The sequence below is a fragment of the Varroa jacobsoni genome, unplaced genomic scaffold, assembly GCF_002532875.2.
Source record: "Varroa jacobsoni isolate VJ856 unplaced genomic scaffold, vjacob_1.0 scaffold_1203, whole genome shotgun sequence".
In the NCBI taxonomy this organism is placed as follows: Eukaryota; Metazoa; Arthropoda; class Arachnida; order Mesostigmata; family Varroidae; genus Varroa; species Varroa jacobsoni.
The window spans coordinates 469,889-486,113 of NW_019214105.1; the positions used below are offsets into that span (position 1 = coordinate 469,889).

Sequence of the window (16,225 nt, forward strand, 5' to 3'; positions counted from 1 at the left end):
TTAACAATGGTCACAAATAAATCAATTTCAGAACTGATCATTGTTGAAGCCGTTGTGGGACTGGATTCGATGCTATAAAGCTCAACCTAATCACGTATCAATGTACTGTTAAATTAAATATTTAATAAATCCAAATTTGATAGATAATATATTTACTAGACATAATGGTCAGCACTATGGGCCTTGTTGCAGAGTTCTTCAATGATACTAGATGGACCTACACAAGCTAACTAGTAACAAAACAATGTCCGTGTCTGATGCTGCCAACGTGCACCCTTCACAACAACTCGCTAAGTCACTGAAGAGCAACATGCTCACTTAAATGATGTCTCCTCTACGGGCGTTAATAGATAGATAACTGTTCATAAGTCTGCGGCTGAGTCTATTGTGAACGGTCTCTTTTGTTTCTCCAATGGCCGACATGAATAGAGTGTAAGCGTACTTAACGCAGATGACCTGCGGTCTCCTGAGGAGTTCTAGAGGAACCTTCTGTTCTCTCAATGAAGAAAATAGATAAATAGACGGTGGTCACCAGGCCAAACGAATTAGTAGGCTTGACTATGACCGACCGATCGCTATATATAAGTTAGTACAGAAAATAATAGATACTATAATAGTCTACCCAATGATCTATATATATATATATATATATATATATATATATATATATATATGCAGCAAATAAATAGCGTCAAATTAATTGAGCGTGCTCCTAACTTTCCATAATATTTTCTCAACAAAACTGAACCACTGCGTGACGCGAAGAAGCAATGCTAACCTATTAAGCTGTTGCTGGAGCGTATCGCCTCGATTTGTCCGCTCTAGTCACGCATCAACTCCGTCTTCCGGCCTTCAGTCTTCAGTTTGTATCCCGGGTGTTCTGTAGTAAGGCCTTTTTCGGTCCACTGCTTACTGACTACATGTGCGCGCACTACCTCGGCCATTCAAGGCTGAACGAAGCGGCATCTACTTGCGTCGAATAAAGTACGGGCAATGTGGGCAATCAGGGGCCTTTGACTGGTCGATGTCGATAATTATCTGAGTATCTTTGTATACAATAAGTTAACTTATAGATTTACGCAGAATGCTGTTACTATGTAGATGTGAGGTGTCGAAGAATAACTTTAAGTTTCGTTTTGTATAACTGGATTTATTATCGTTTGTAGAATGTAGTGGTAAGGAATCAGTGAAAAGTCTTTTCGTTAGAGGTAAAAGAACGTATGTGTCCTTGTATGTTTACGAATGATTTAAAATGCGTTCTGTTGAATTCGTCTCGTTGGCTGGTGGACGTGAACAAATCGTACGACTTATTGTTTCTATTCTATTGGGTATATTATTGTTGAAATTTACTGCTACACGCTTAGTAACATGCTTAATATTACAATCAACTCGCAACATTGATTACAAATATAGGGCCTGCAGGTTAACTGTCATGCTTCTTATGTTTATTGCCAGTAATTGATGAAGTAAGAAAAAGAAACTGAAACTCTACTTCGGTTGAGCTTACCTCAACGGTCATACAGTATGACGCCTTCTCTAACCGTTATCTTGTTCTTGCGGTTATCAATTTTTTAACAATCATCCCTGAGCTCAATCCGAAGATTCTGGACTATGAAAAACATGCGACAATGCATTGAAAATATATTGGCCAAGTCAAGACTATCACGGAACGTTTGGCGAGGCTATAATGTCTTGTGCTCAGGCTAAATCAATTGAGGGGTATTGTTAACACATTTTGCCTGAAAACCTGTCTACTAAGTACCTCAGAACCTGATAACACAACTTCCGAGAGCTATAATTAAGTGGCTGGGTTAGTCGCGTGTTATTTTGCGTTCAGCTCAGTTAACTTCATTACCACCGCATGCTTCAACGCGCCCTTCAAAATGTGCCTTTGCCCTTTTTTTTTAATTGTCATCTGTCGGCGAAGCGCCAGCTTTGTCATGTAGATTTACTGCCATTCCATCTATCAGTGGTTATTTTATAAATCGTGCGGTTCCCCAAGATTTAACTTTAAACTCTTTTTATCTTATATTTAATAATAATTTATATAAGCATGTATATTTATCTTTTAAGTGAATGTACTACTTTTATGCATCGAGTGTCGTGAACACGAATTTCATGACCTCTTTCTCATAAGACAGACTTACAAAGCAGCCAACGCATATATACCTGACTCTGACAGGCAATATGAAATGTAACTATGATACATTTGGTACTATTGCGAGCATCTCTAAAACGAACTGGGTTCCCTTTAAAACAATCTCTCAATCCTTTACCAACTCTGATGGGACAGATGTTCCCTTAAGTTTATCCGCAAATCGCCTTGGCATGATATTTTTAGACTAGTCTGGTCACTTGGTTGAGTTATGCTCAGAGTGATATGCTTGCATAGGTATGCCATGTAGTCTACCCTAACGTACACCCTTGTGCTACTATTATAGTTTATTTTTTTTAAGTGGTAAGTAAACACGAGTGGACAAGCATGGACCTTTTGATCTAAAAATCATGCGGAGCCTCCTGAGAAGCAAGTGTGACTTAATAAAGAAAGCGGCTCTCCCACTATGACTGCTCACTAATCACTTTGGCCGTGGCCCGGTAGCACTGAAATATTGTTTCAAACCATCACCTACCTAGAGAAATAGTCAATCGCAGAGGGCCTGACATATTCCGGGACCTTTTTTCTATATGATTTGCGTCTAACCCTCACCACCAGCTTCGCTTTCAACTTCGTCCGTAGGTAATTCGTTAGACACGTACACGTAAACTTGAGACTATGGCCTGCAGATTCCGGTCCAAACGAGAACTGCCCTCCTGCGTAGCCCGACTCAGATGACTTACCGTGTATTAGCATTCTCCTAGATAAATTGAGCTCGTTCAGGTGTTCACACAAGCCTATTAACATTTGCTTAAACTGTATGAGGACATATTTACGTTAGGACCGGCAAGCATGATCAACGTAATGACATTGCATAAGCGTCATTGTTCCCGTTGATTTTATGCTCTTGCAAAAGCAAAGCTCAGTTGCCATCTACTTAGGCTCAAATTATTACATAATAGGATGTAATTCTATTGGTCGAAGGCCACCATAAAATAAATACAATCAAGGTAGTTTAAGCGGGACAGAATATATACGTATTTTATAGTGGAAATTTAAAGCACGTTATAACATTTGACATTACTCGCGGCTCTATATGTATACTGTAAGCTTCTAGTGACCTACAAGGACTTTTAACTTCTTGGTAAATACACACATAACGATAATGGTAGACATGCTATGTTTACAAATTGATATTTCTACGCCTAACGGTAATCACTGGTCACGGGATTAATTACTGCCTACGCTCAGCCTCCCATCACCACGGCAAGGATATTGAGTCGCCGGGAGTTTTGAATAATTTATTGGACTTCATGCGCTCAGTTGTACCCACTCGTACGATTAAAGAGTAGTTATCAGCAGCGTTCAGCCAGCACCCATGTGCTTCACTTTCTCGTAAAGGAGAAATGTAAAAACGAATGGTAGCCATAATCGTGATTCTCACATACGGCACTAGTAGAAACGGCCTAAAATACTACAGTATTACACTGCTTAATTCCCTGTCATTGATTTCGATGTAGTACGCGTTGGCGTTCGTAAGCAGGAACTTGCCTAAGCAAGGAGACTCAAAGAAAATGCTCGGAAACGATGCTGATACGTTAGCATCGATAACACCTACAAGTAACAGTGATTGCTTTTAACGAATACCTACTGCGATTGTAGGGAAGAGATCGATTGTGAAATTTGAAACACGGGGTATTTTACAAGTCAACTTGTAACCACTTCGGAAACGAGGCCATCCAGGCGTTACCTATCTGTTCCTATCTTAGTTAAAAAAAACTTAATTGTATCTTAAGATAATAAGAACAAATCGCAGATTGAATGAGTTCGTGCATAGTCAATGCGTGTAACGTGCGTTAGCCAGCTTACATGTACCTAGACCCAACATGATGATAACTTCCACGTGGGGCACTTCGCATTTTGCTTAACATGAGTCGTCTTGTCTACCTAAAGCTGTATACGAGGGACTAATCCATAAGTAAGCTGTCAATACTTCCATTGCTAAAATGAAAAAAACGCTTTTCGACATTCTAACTTGTCGATTTAATCCAAATCGGTTCTAGACGGATCTCTAGAAGCGCGTTTACGACGGCTCAACCTTCCTTTGACCATTGATACCTCGAACTCAGTGGCTCGAAAGCCTAGCTTGATACGTTGTTCAGTCCACAATCTAAGGGTTATATACCAATCTTGCAAAGCGGCATCATCTACTTTCAAACAAAACATTTGTATTGAAAAAGTTATTCGTTAGCTTAGTGTGCGATACCGCGATCGGGTACTACTTCGAATGGTCTGCATCCAGAATAAAAAATTGTTTACACCCCAATTCGAACCAAGATCATTGGATTTGTCTCTAAATTTTGTAGGCACACACATTAGTAAATGCACGCAAAAAGGGCTAAAGAGTTTTATTGATAATTTCTACGCTTTAGGGAGACAATATCCAACAAAAATCCGCTTCTCTCACGGTGGGCAGGTTCTAATACAACACTATCTAGAAAAGAATCGAGCTCCATTTCCTTATGGCATTTTTTATTTACATACACCATGTTTATATAGCGACTCATGCCTATGCCATTTTCATGTTCTGTGAAACTTTACAGGTCTTCTATCAACAAGTTTTTACACTCGATTACCACAGCCACATCGCAGTGTGTGGTGTCTCTTAGCGATGTTAATGTTCCGCTCGCCGGAAGATGGTATCCAAAGTGTGCTATTTGCCCTCTTCGACGAAAAGGTTCAATCATGTTCAGGAATGGTAAGTTGTCAACTTTTGAAGGTTTCATTGAGAAAAGCCTTTTATTTGCATACATTGGGAAAAAATTAACATTTTGATAATGTCTCTTTTTTCTGTCCTTCTTGGTAAAGCTTGGCATATCCAATGCAAGCTCGAATATATATATATATATATATATATATATATATATACATATCGAGCCCTGTGAATGGTAAACCAGTAGGTTAGTATGCTCAGCCGCAGATTAGGAGCCCTTTCAAGAAAGCAGAAGGGACCCATTTAGGCACAACTTCCGGAATGACACGGTGTATGATGTCAGATGTCATTTAGATCGGCAGGACTGTTGTACTGATAAATACAAATAAACAAGAAATGGGTTACTTTTCGGGAACAAAAAAAAGCTGGATACAACGAAAGCCCTTAAAATATTAGCATAAACGCTTCTCACTCTTGATAGACAGCCTTTGACTTAGGCTCCACGCATGGACTATTTTGGGAAATAAATAATAATATAATATAATAAATGAAAAGAATTAGACAACTCTAAATATTCGAGGATTGTAGATATCTATATTATGAATGAAGTTTTTTAATATCTCTTATCGAACTATGCAATTACAGTTAGTTTGTGAGTATTAGAACGACTTCTGTTAGCATGGTCATGAACAGAAAGAATTGAGGAACGTTATTTATTTCCAACCGCAAACTAAGAGCGATGACAGAAGATTAGAAGACTTCACTTTATATGAACTGTTCGAAGTAGTTTATGAACTTGAATTTGGGCTGTTTGCCAGGCATCCCAAGACTGGTGCTAGGAAGCAGCATGCGGCACGGTATCTATCCGTTCTCGCTATATCTGGGACACCTGAGCCTGTCAGCGTCATGTAAATCCCTTCGTTGAAGCCTATACTCGTGACCGTGAACCACGATGTATCTAGTTAGTCGGTTAATGCCGTTTCATTCGCTGTTACTTATCGTATTTGAGTTTTTCCTCAGATTTGTTTTAAAGGCCTTTTTTTCAAAAAAGTACAAACAACGTAGCATATTTCCCGCTACCAATGGGAAGTTGGCCAGAAGATATGTAAGGCAACTGCGGGTCGATATATATATAATACCTCTGCTCTCTTTAACCTTAATAATGAAAAGCGGACTAAGAAATAACCATACAAGATACCAAGTGCCAACGGCCATGGTTCTGCTTCCCCTTCAGAACTTCGTCATTTCCGTGTCAGTCAGGTGTGCTGTTACTTCCAACTCTGTGATTGCCACTTGCGGTCTGGCTAGCACCTGCTGTACTTTTAGCCTGCTAGACCTATATAGCAGTAAGGCGTTTGCATACCTTCAACTAACTTCTTCGGCCGTCTTATTTGATTAGAGGTCATTCGATAAGACGAAGAATGAAAGTGGGCTTGAGCTGGCCTTCAAACTCAGACCAGTTGTCTCTAAAAAAGGTAGAAGTTAGGCGCTTCCATCGTCAATGGTTACCCTATTTTTTTGCAGAATTGCTGTGCGCGAACACACACTTACTATAGCTTGTCTGAGAATTGAACTCAATCTACAGTGGATAGCGTGACGTTTTTCTTGGCGTTTACAGACTAATCTATTTAAGATTATTGAGGGCTTCCAATAGTAGAGTTCGCATGCTAAATACATCTGGACATTTTGCTAAATTAAGGTGGTTTCCTCAGAGTTTAGCACGTTGCATTAAAAGTTTATACGGTATGACGCAAAGTATCGTACTAATCATGGTCAGCTATGAAGACGGCAATCTTGAGCACTTCGGCCACATGATCTCTTATTCAGCGCCCAACCCGATGTTACCCAACTCGGCAATGTGCAGTGTATAAATAGCTAAGGGTTAGCGACATCTATATATATATACATGGTCCATTTATAACCAGACAAGTTACTCGGCATTTCTATTTTTTGTCAGGTAAACCTAATAAAGACAGCTGCAGCATTCTCTGACAAACCTTCTCTGTCGAAAACGCTTTCGGTGGTGCATATCTTAAATGCTACCTTTGAAAGAATCTCTAAATTTTATGCTTTCTTCAATATGCCGTGAGACCATCGTAGGTGCAACAGGAGAGAAACATAAGAGTTCTGAACGCAGTTCAGCTGAAACAGTTCCTCTAAAAGTTATTAAGCATAACTCGTCTAACAACATTTCTAGTTAAATAGGGAAATAGGCTTGTGTTGAAGTTTGCCACTTCTGAATATGTGGATGTTGAAGCCATCCGGACGTTTGACAAAGGAGGATAGCTTTTCAACATCAAAGAACATAATTACTTGCAAACATCGTAACACAGCCCTATATCCATAAGACGGCACACAAATATAACTCAAATATATAGCAAAGATAACTTATTTGTTTATCAATACGTTTCCACATACTTAGTTTATATAAGTCTATGAACAGGGAGCCTATTTATCATTTTTATGCGTCATCGTAATTTTTAGATAACCTGGCCTATTCTCATTCACAATTTGCAAAAAGTACACAATAGCTAGTGATTATGGTTCTGAGCTTTTAACTGAAGGAATACGTTGCTCTTTGTTCTAAGTTATTAAGTTATTATTATTACATAGAGTACCACTCTATAGACAAATCCGCATTTAATTGATTGAAACGTGTTTTAACATGGTTTGCATGAGGACGTTTGCCATATACGTCAGACTGGCCTTCGTGAGCTCTTTAACTAACAGTTCCAAATGGTTCGTCGTTCCTTAATGTACGCGGTGTCGTAGTACAGAAAATATACTTCTGCTAAATTTACTGCTTACTCGGTTAATGTGAGATAGAAATTTAGTCAAACATTCAAGGGTCCTATGACGTTTAGCCGTCCTTTTCTTGTGCAACGAATAATATAAAACTAATAGCATGTTTGCTATACATAAGCAGATATAATGTACTCTACGGTAAGGCAACTTGCAGTTACTTTGCAGTATTTTAAGTACAGATGCTATAGGTCCAAGTTGCTTAATAAGTAACATGTATTTTTCTAATGAAGGACATGTTCGTTTAAAAGCGCTGGCAGGCCATAGTGTTCTACGTGTATTAACATTTACCATGCATACAAACATCACTCTGAGTTACGCTCGTGTTTGTTCTTAGCGGAATGGATTGTCTATTGTAATATAGAAATGCACCTGAAATTTAATGAAAAAAAAAAAGAAACGTCAGCTACGAGCGATTGCTGATAATGTATATATACATTTTTTTTATTTTCCTTCACGAACTCTTAGAACGAAAGCTTACCGAACATTCTAAATGCACGAATTTTTACCAACTACCAATTACTGTTATAGGTATTAGCTTACGCGAAAGTGTTAGTGGTTGAACAATTCTTTTATAAGGGGTCCGGTATATAACGAGCACAATAAAAGTGATGGACTTATCTCTGTTTGCATTTAGAAATATGTCATCATTTATCATATTACTATTATTTATCTTATTTTAAAGAGAATAAAAAACATTTTATGTGCGACATTTTAGAACCTAGACACAAGGTATCCAAAAACAAAACTCAGCCCTAATGATAAGTACTCCAATTCTGAGACTTAGCTTCGCCTTAGAGGATTTGTGTTGACATGCCAATTACGCCATGTGTTTTAAAAACAACAAATAGTAAGACTGGAAAAGTTCCCGCGCTTCAAGGAAACTGCTCTTTCCTTACTTGTTCGCTTCTAACACATACTTCGAAGATGCTCTGTCAGCGTGTTGTAACGGCATTGTGTTGTGCAAGTTTAACTTGAAGAAACCTTTGAAAGAGGGGCGGCCTAAGTGGAAAAAAGCGTATTTTACACACCTCTTGTACCATACATCGTGTACGCCAGCAGCGGTATCGCTTGAGTACTGCTCAAGAGTGGCTTACCAGGTTCGAAAACGGCACCCGGGACCTAGAGGATGTTCCCTGCTCTGACCAACCGTCTGAGTTTAATATCAACCATTTAAAGGCACTTTTGATGGAATAGAACGGACAGATAACTCGAAAATCAGATAAAATGAAGGGTTACAGTGAGAAAACCCTCGTTACCCACCTTAAGCCTGTTGGATTTACATATAAACTTAGAGCTTAGGTACCTTATGAACGCTCCGAATTCAGCAAGAAATCGCAGATTAACGCTGTGTATCAATGTCTCAATACCCAGTATCGAGCGTCACGCAGCCACGATGATCAGTTCTTACACAGAACCGTTACGGGCAATGAAAAGTGGTATCTGTACTATGTAATATGAATTAGAGATCGGAATAAATGGCTTAAGGAAAGAAGCTAAGGGCCAGTGTTCAACCAGGTCTTTATACCTATGTGTAACATTAATTTGGTATCACTAGCAGAAAGAGAGTATTCTATTGAGAAACTAATATATATTTGCTTATCGTCAAACTATATAAGAGACGTATAGGGCCCTAAGCTTAAATGCTGCTTATCTATAGGTAAACTAGAATGCCGAGATAGTCCAGCTTCTTTCGAAAGATTTAGTCTACTAGCAGCTCCATTAAAAAGAGAAGCAATTCACATTAATGTTTACTTTTCATTGAAAAAATTTATTTTCTGTATTTGAATTAAAGGTGTACTCTTAAAAAATCGTGTTTACGGACGTCATATTTCATAGTTTTAGAAAGAATTAATCTTTGAAAAATTCCTCCGTGATGATAACCTCGTTAACGAATCTGGTACTCCAGTTATACGATTCGGGCTGATTTTGCGAGCTGGAAGTTTTTATACAATGGTTCTTGCAGCTTCCACTGATGATTACTGTGAATCAAATACATTAAGTACGACCCTTCGTTCTCCATAAATGGTAGTAGAAGTTATATTTAGTTTCGAAACGGCGAAATAGCTTTTTCCCACTTGTTTTTTTCAAAAAAAAAAAGATTCACACACTGCTACGATATCAGTAGAGCCTGCCATACAATTTCTTGAACAAAATACGCAGTTACCCCGTGGCGTAATCGCTGCCCGCGACACAATGCCAAAGCCACATACCTCAAGCTAACTTCATTTGTGAAATTGTCGGCTTCATCCTGTTTCTTTCCTCGTGGATAAAAGAGGGCGTACTCTCCCGCTATTTAATTTACTTACCTCATTTGTTTTTTTATTCTAGAACTTTTTCAACTCCAACAAAATTATGACATTGAGGTCATGTTTAGTTTACTTCAAGTCAAAGGAGTGGCCGGCAACTATATGCTATGCTAGTGCTCTTTGTCCCAACACCTCAGCAGTCGTGTTACGATTATAGAAACTTCAGAGAAAGCAGTTCAATAGCGTTTGCTTTTGATTTCCTTGCAAGCGACGACTATTTCTGGCCTTGCGTTTTCCCATTGCTGCTGCTTCTGTACAACTGGCAACTAAAGGGTATTATTTGACTTTTTCTATTTCGAAGCAGTTTGGGTTTGTGGTTTAACTTCAATACCGCAAAGTATTTGAAGTACTCAATACCGTAAAGTGAGTCTTCTTTTGCTATAAGCGCAGAAAATACGCAGCCCGGAAAATTGCTTAAGAAGGTTATCAGGGAAAAAAAGGAATCCCTAGTAGCAGTGAATGTGTTTCTGTGCAGAATAATAAGGAGACTGTGACAAAAGAAAGCATCTGCTACAAATAGGTTCCACTTTGTTTTGACTGATTGCGACCGACGATGAAAGGCTGTCATCCTGTAAGCGGCCGACCTTTTATTAATGATAATGACAACAAGAATGGAATTAGAGAAAAAAAGAAAGGCAGACGGCGTAGAAATGCAGGTTGAAGGAGAACAAACGTGAGCATACGCATAGGGTAATATGCAACTGACTCCATGTGAGCCTCTGCACACACATTCACCTCATTGGCCCACGAGGAGTAGGGGTCGGGTGTTGTGCCCTGACCAAAGAATTTACTTTAGCTTACAGCTAGCAGAATCAGTGATAGCAATAGCAGCACTAGTACAACACTAGCCGTCACAAAACAAATTAGAATAATACCCGCGGTAAACACCTGCTAACTTTATCTTCGCCGCGAACCTATTCATATAAATTTACGGAGCACCACCATTCTCTATCCACGCGAGCAGCTTACGAGACTGAGCTGTCCCTTAAAAGCAAAAGCGACCTGATGTATCTCCTTTTCGAGACAAGCACGCGGTTACTCAACCTTAGAATCTTTCGTTTGTACAGCTATATTTATTCCATACATCATCATACGGTTTTATGTTGTGACCTTCTTTTGGGTGTATATGCATCCGAAATATATAGTATGTATAGAGAGAATTTACCGACCTACCCTAGAGCATATGTATCTAAAAAAAAGTGAAGGAGAGGGAGAGAAACCTGTCAAAAGTTACATAACGACTGTTTATCCACCTATTGCGTCCGTGGGATCATATAGCTATGGATTGTAAAACGCATCGGGATGAAGACATCAGACAGAACGGGGAAGGGACAGCTCGTGGTTGTAGTACAAGTCTGTAGAATATTGATTTGTTTATAAGAACAACGGCCTGTCAGCTCACTAACAGGTGCAGGCTGGCAAAGGAGAAAAAAAAAATGAGGAGAAGGCCTGTGTTTCAGTAACGACTTAGGTGGTTACCAGCGATTGTCTGTTTGTCGAGGCGACTAGTGCTCTCCGTATCTCGTTTCTTGCCGAAGGCTACAGCTACAGCGTTGACGTGGAATTGCGAGCGAGAGCACGGAAAGCTTTTCCTTCCGAAGCGGATCTTAGCCGAACAGACAACGAGGCGCGATATTAGCAATTCACTTAACTGGACACGATTAGTACGGTTACTAGGCAAGCTATCAGCTCAGTCGATTTCGTAGGGTTGGCCTGGTAAAGTTTACCTTTGTTTGAGCCTTTCAGAGTGTACCTGTGAATGTGTGTGTGTATAGTTTCGCATCTTAACTCTTCTTGTCCGTGTTTTCCGCTTAGACGAATAGAGATTTCCCGAACAGGAATAGGAAACAACTGCACACGACTGTAAGTGAATAATATAGCAGCATACTAAATTAAATACAACATGATCCTATCGCACCTTTTCAATGAAAGACATGAAAAGGGTTTCACTCAAACGCTTTATCATGTAGATGTACAGCTTGCATGACTTGGTCCCGGCTAAATGTCTTGCAGAAAAAAAGGTGCGTATACGCAGCTATGTGATAGATTAAATCGATATTTAAACTATCTCAGTTATCAAGAATAGATTCACTGATTGTTGAGGCCTATATGCCAATCAGTATACCAAAGAGACACAAGCTAATACGATGCGTACAAATAGCTATAAAATATTGTCCAATATTATGACTAACGAACGATGTAAAAATCGAAACATGAATCTAATATTACACTTACCCGCTTTTACTAAAATTTTCGTCTACTTTAGTATCTAAATTTACATCCAGTTCTCATACGAAGAAAATAATTGCGCGAAGTCCTCGCTCAACGGATCAGCGACTGTACAACCTAATAGACCTAGATCTAGGATCTAGAAACCGTCCCTGAACGTGCCGCCGCAGTCGAGAGTTTCCATAATGAGAACGACGGGTCGACTCAATGGTCTATCCGAACAATAATATAACAGTGCTTTGTTCTTTATACGCCTTGCTTAGAAAGAATATACGCACATATATTTTGAGGCGCTTCGTCGCCTTTTAGATAACATGAATTTACGGCCATTGTTGTGCAAGGTGCCCCGAGCCTCTGCCGATTTACTTTTGTATCTTCCATAGATAGTCTACGGGATCACCTATAATAGTATGTAACATCTATGCATTCCTTCGTATCTTGTTTGTTGTTACGAAACGTGCGTCTTCCAGGGCCACGTGCCAGCCCACGAGTGTTTTACCAGTTCCTACTCGATCCTCAAAAATTATCTTATTAAGCTTAAAAGTAACAAAAGCATCGTCTATCTAGAGATAGAGGGAGGGACCCATTTTTGACTGATAGGACATTTTATATACTTACTCTCTAGCCTTGTACAGATCATAGACATCGCGAAACCAAAAAGGGTATGATCGAAACTCTGAACGAACGCGGCATTTAACAGCGACTCAGGAGGGCTCTTGGACAGCATTGTTCAAGCTTCTGTTGCTAAAACTTTTCCACCGTTTCTATTTCTGTTAAAGCTGAGAATCATCGTCCTTTGTAGAAGCTGGGATCGTTTTTAGAGCACAAAAAAGCTTTAGACTGCAACGAGCAAACAAGTGAGCCACAAGTGGCCTGGCTGTATTTGCAACTGTATCCATTAGATAGAGAAAGCCTACACCTGGTTGCAAATGAACCAACTGTCGATCAAATACGCGTTGGCTGGGAGGCGAAAAAAGTTAGGCGTCAAATCCCGTTTCTAGTATCTAAAGGTCTTGAAGCTTTGAGTTTATTCTAAATCTTTCGTGCTGCTTCCGGATCTTGCCAGACGCCACATGGAAGCCTGCTGCACGGTATTGTTGTTGCTTCTAGCGAGTTCGGATGGCGTCGTTCAAAAAAACTATATTTTCCTGTGGACCGTTCTGCAACAGCCGGGTGTGTCCTGTGAAAAATTTGCGTCGTCCTAATCCGAAAACACTTTATGCATGTGCGTAGATCTCATGGCGCAGACTCTCCGGTGGGGGCAACAGATAACAAAGCACGTAAAAAAAAAGAGAAACCAAAGAAGACTGTTATTCCTTGAAGGTAGTCTAAAAAGCTACAGTAAACATAATGAGGCGGAAATCATTAAAATGGAGCAACTCAAGATGAATGCAACAGACTAACGCTGATCGATGAATGCCTTGTGCTATTTTGTTATTAATTAATATTCAACGGATCTATGTATATTATCAAATATTGCATGCATGCATGATCTACACTCAAACGAACTTTCGCGTAGGTGGGAAAACGTTCGCAAATTCACGGTGGCGCTGCTATTGTTGTGGGCCTGAATAGTAACCGGAGGTCATCGGCGTGTACTCTGTTCAGCGACGCTTATTTAAGGCAAAAGGTGTCTTTACAATGCAATACCATCCTTATTTATTGAACAACTATAGACTATACCGCTATTTAATATGTTCATCTTGTGCATATAAGTGAATGGAATATAAACGATGGTTTCTGATGTATCTGACACGACTTACCATCTAATTTCACTAGCTTTCGAAATTTATTTGCGGAAACAGATTATAGTAACTACCCTTGCTAAGCCTTGTTAGCCAAGGTCTGCTGCATTAAAAACAGTTAGCGCTTTACGACGCACTTTGTTGCCTTTTTTTTGCTCAAAGATAGATTCAATAACGAATTGGGCTTTTCGTTCGAAATTCCCGCAGTAAGGAAATAACGTTGACCAGATGTTGCAAGATCAAGACGGTTCAATCATAGGCTCTACCGAAGGGGGCATCCTCATACCTCGTGGCAACGCGCCGTTAGTAAATCATCCACCTAGCTATTGAGCAGCTTCAGATGTATCAAAATCGAGTCTGAAGTTATGTGGTTTTAGGGGAGATGTTATGAGTACAATAAGGATACTGTGGGCATTCGGTAGGAGCGAAGGCAAGGATGACCATCTACATCGTACCTAGATTATGCTGTTTATTAATCGCAGCTCATATGCTGCGTTGATATTTCATTTCTCATCGCACTGATAGACATCTACAGGTTCAAACAAAACGAAGTGGTCTGTCACAATTTATAGAAACGACATTATCAAATACATAATCAGTTGCAAGGCCTTGGAACAGTCCCCAGTCCATTACCCAAAAATAGAGCTAGGATTTTTTTAAGAAAAATTTGTATGCCTAATGCTGGAAATTGATTTTCTTTTGTATTTAATCACATTTATCGCTACTGGAGGAATTTGAAAATTAGCGTCCAGGGTACCAAGGCCGATATGTTTAAAAATTTCGGCATAAGTAGTTACGTGCATTGTTTGGTCAGATACTTAACCGTATTGCTCAACGGACCGTTTAGTTGCTTCTCTGGGAAAGAAACGCAGGTATACATTAATTTGTATAAAGTATATATGTTATTGAACCTTTTGTTAACTTCCTGTGCAAAAGAATTTCATTTGCAAAGACCGAAAATGTGACCGGGAACGTTTACGCGATTACTCTGATCGCGCTGCTTTATATATGTGCAAGAGTTCTGCCTCTAATCCCTATCATATGAGCCTTAAAAAGTCAAATTGTGTGCGAACTTTGTTTTAGCATTTGGGCTGATGAAATTTGTAAGCCTGTTCTTCCACTGAACGTTTTATAAAACATGTAGGCATAGACCTCTTATACTCTTTTGTAGACTATTGCATACTGTTCGAACATCTCCTCGTGTTCTTAAGTTTAAGTTTAAGTTTAATCACAAAATGTACTGTTTTCAATACATGCTTTTTCACTTCATATTTTTTGCTACATGCTCAAGTAGGCCTTTACATAAACAAATTGTTTATTGCTTAAATCTATGACGTTTGTTTTTTTAAACTTTTAATTGTTTTAGTTGCTCGTGCTATAGGAATACTTGAATTAGCACTCGTATTGACTCTATTTATAAGCCATTAGCTTTAATTTCTATGATTCCTCTTGTGCCATATTGTCGTTTCGTAGATGATTAAGGACTGTAAGATATACGATCCTGCCGATGCTGAGTTTCTTCGGAGGACACGTTCCGTCAATATGTCCGAGCGCGTCTGGGATGTTACCGAGCAGCTGATCGAGGATAAACTAGATAAGGTAGGTAGGTAGGGTTCGCTTGCCGTATTTGTTTCTGTAAGCTTGCAGAAAGTGGAATTTTCCCTGTGTTCTCATTAATTAGTGTTATTATAATTATCATTGAAGTGTTTACATATAGACTCGAAACAATAGGGGTATTTATCTTGACTTGCTCTCCTCTAATTCAGTAAGTAATGGCTTACGGTTAAACTTAATGATGATTGAATGACACATTGAACACTAGTAACCTAAGTTTATTAACTAAAAAATATGCATATTTCGATATATCTGTCAAAGATAACCTGTCAGGTTTGAAAATACTTAGATCTAGTTATCGATTGAATTATTCACTAAGGTTAAGATGAACGACCCAAGCTAAATGAACAGAATCTTTGTATGTTCAACCATCAGTGTGGGGTCAGCTGAATAAAAAATAACTAACAGTCACAAAGGCACACCTCACTGTTGTTCAGTTTTCGATGCTACAATCGAGGTCAATATAATTATGGATAATTAATCTCTGTGTTGAACTCAGTGGTTCTGCACAGCTTGCCAAAGCAAAGCAATGTCGTTAACCAACGTAATCCGTCATTGTATAATAGAGAGGGCGAAACAAGAAGGATAAACAAGGAGGTTGACTAGTTTTTGTGCACCGACACCGCCCTTCATAGCAGATCTTGCTGTGCCAGATTGAAAACTATATATCGTATAGTTTATATCGTATATAGAAGGTATAACTACTTCGGTTGGCTGT

General features: G+C 39.2%; 1 protein-coding gene across 4 annotated transcripts in view; it reads left to right on the top strand.

Annotated features, from left to right (window-relative positions):
- The window catches only part of LOC111267627 (retinol dehydrogenase 14), a 71,329-nt gene that overhangs the window by 48,740 nt on the left and 6,364 nt on the right, over nt 1–16,225 (top strand). For 3 of the 4 annotated variants that reach the window (XM_022845954.2, XM_086971378.1, XM_022845955.1), the window contains exons 7-8: nt 4,699–4,853; nt 15,367–15,496. In XM_022845954.2, coding sequence (XP_022701689.1) covers nt 4,699–4,853; nt 15,367–15,496 — 285 coding nt within the window. The remainder of the gene's footprint in view (nt 1–4,698; nt 4,854–15,366; nt 15,497–16,225) is intronic. The other variant, XM_022845956.2, reaches the window with a different exon arrangement.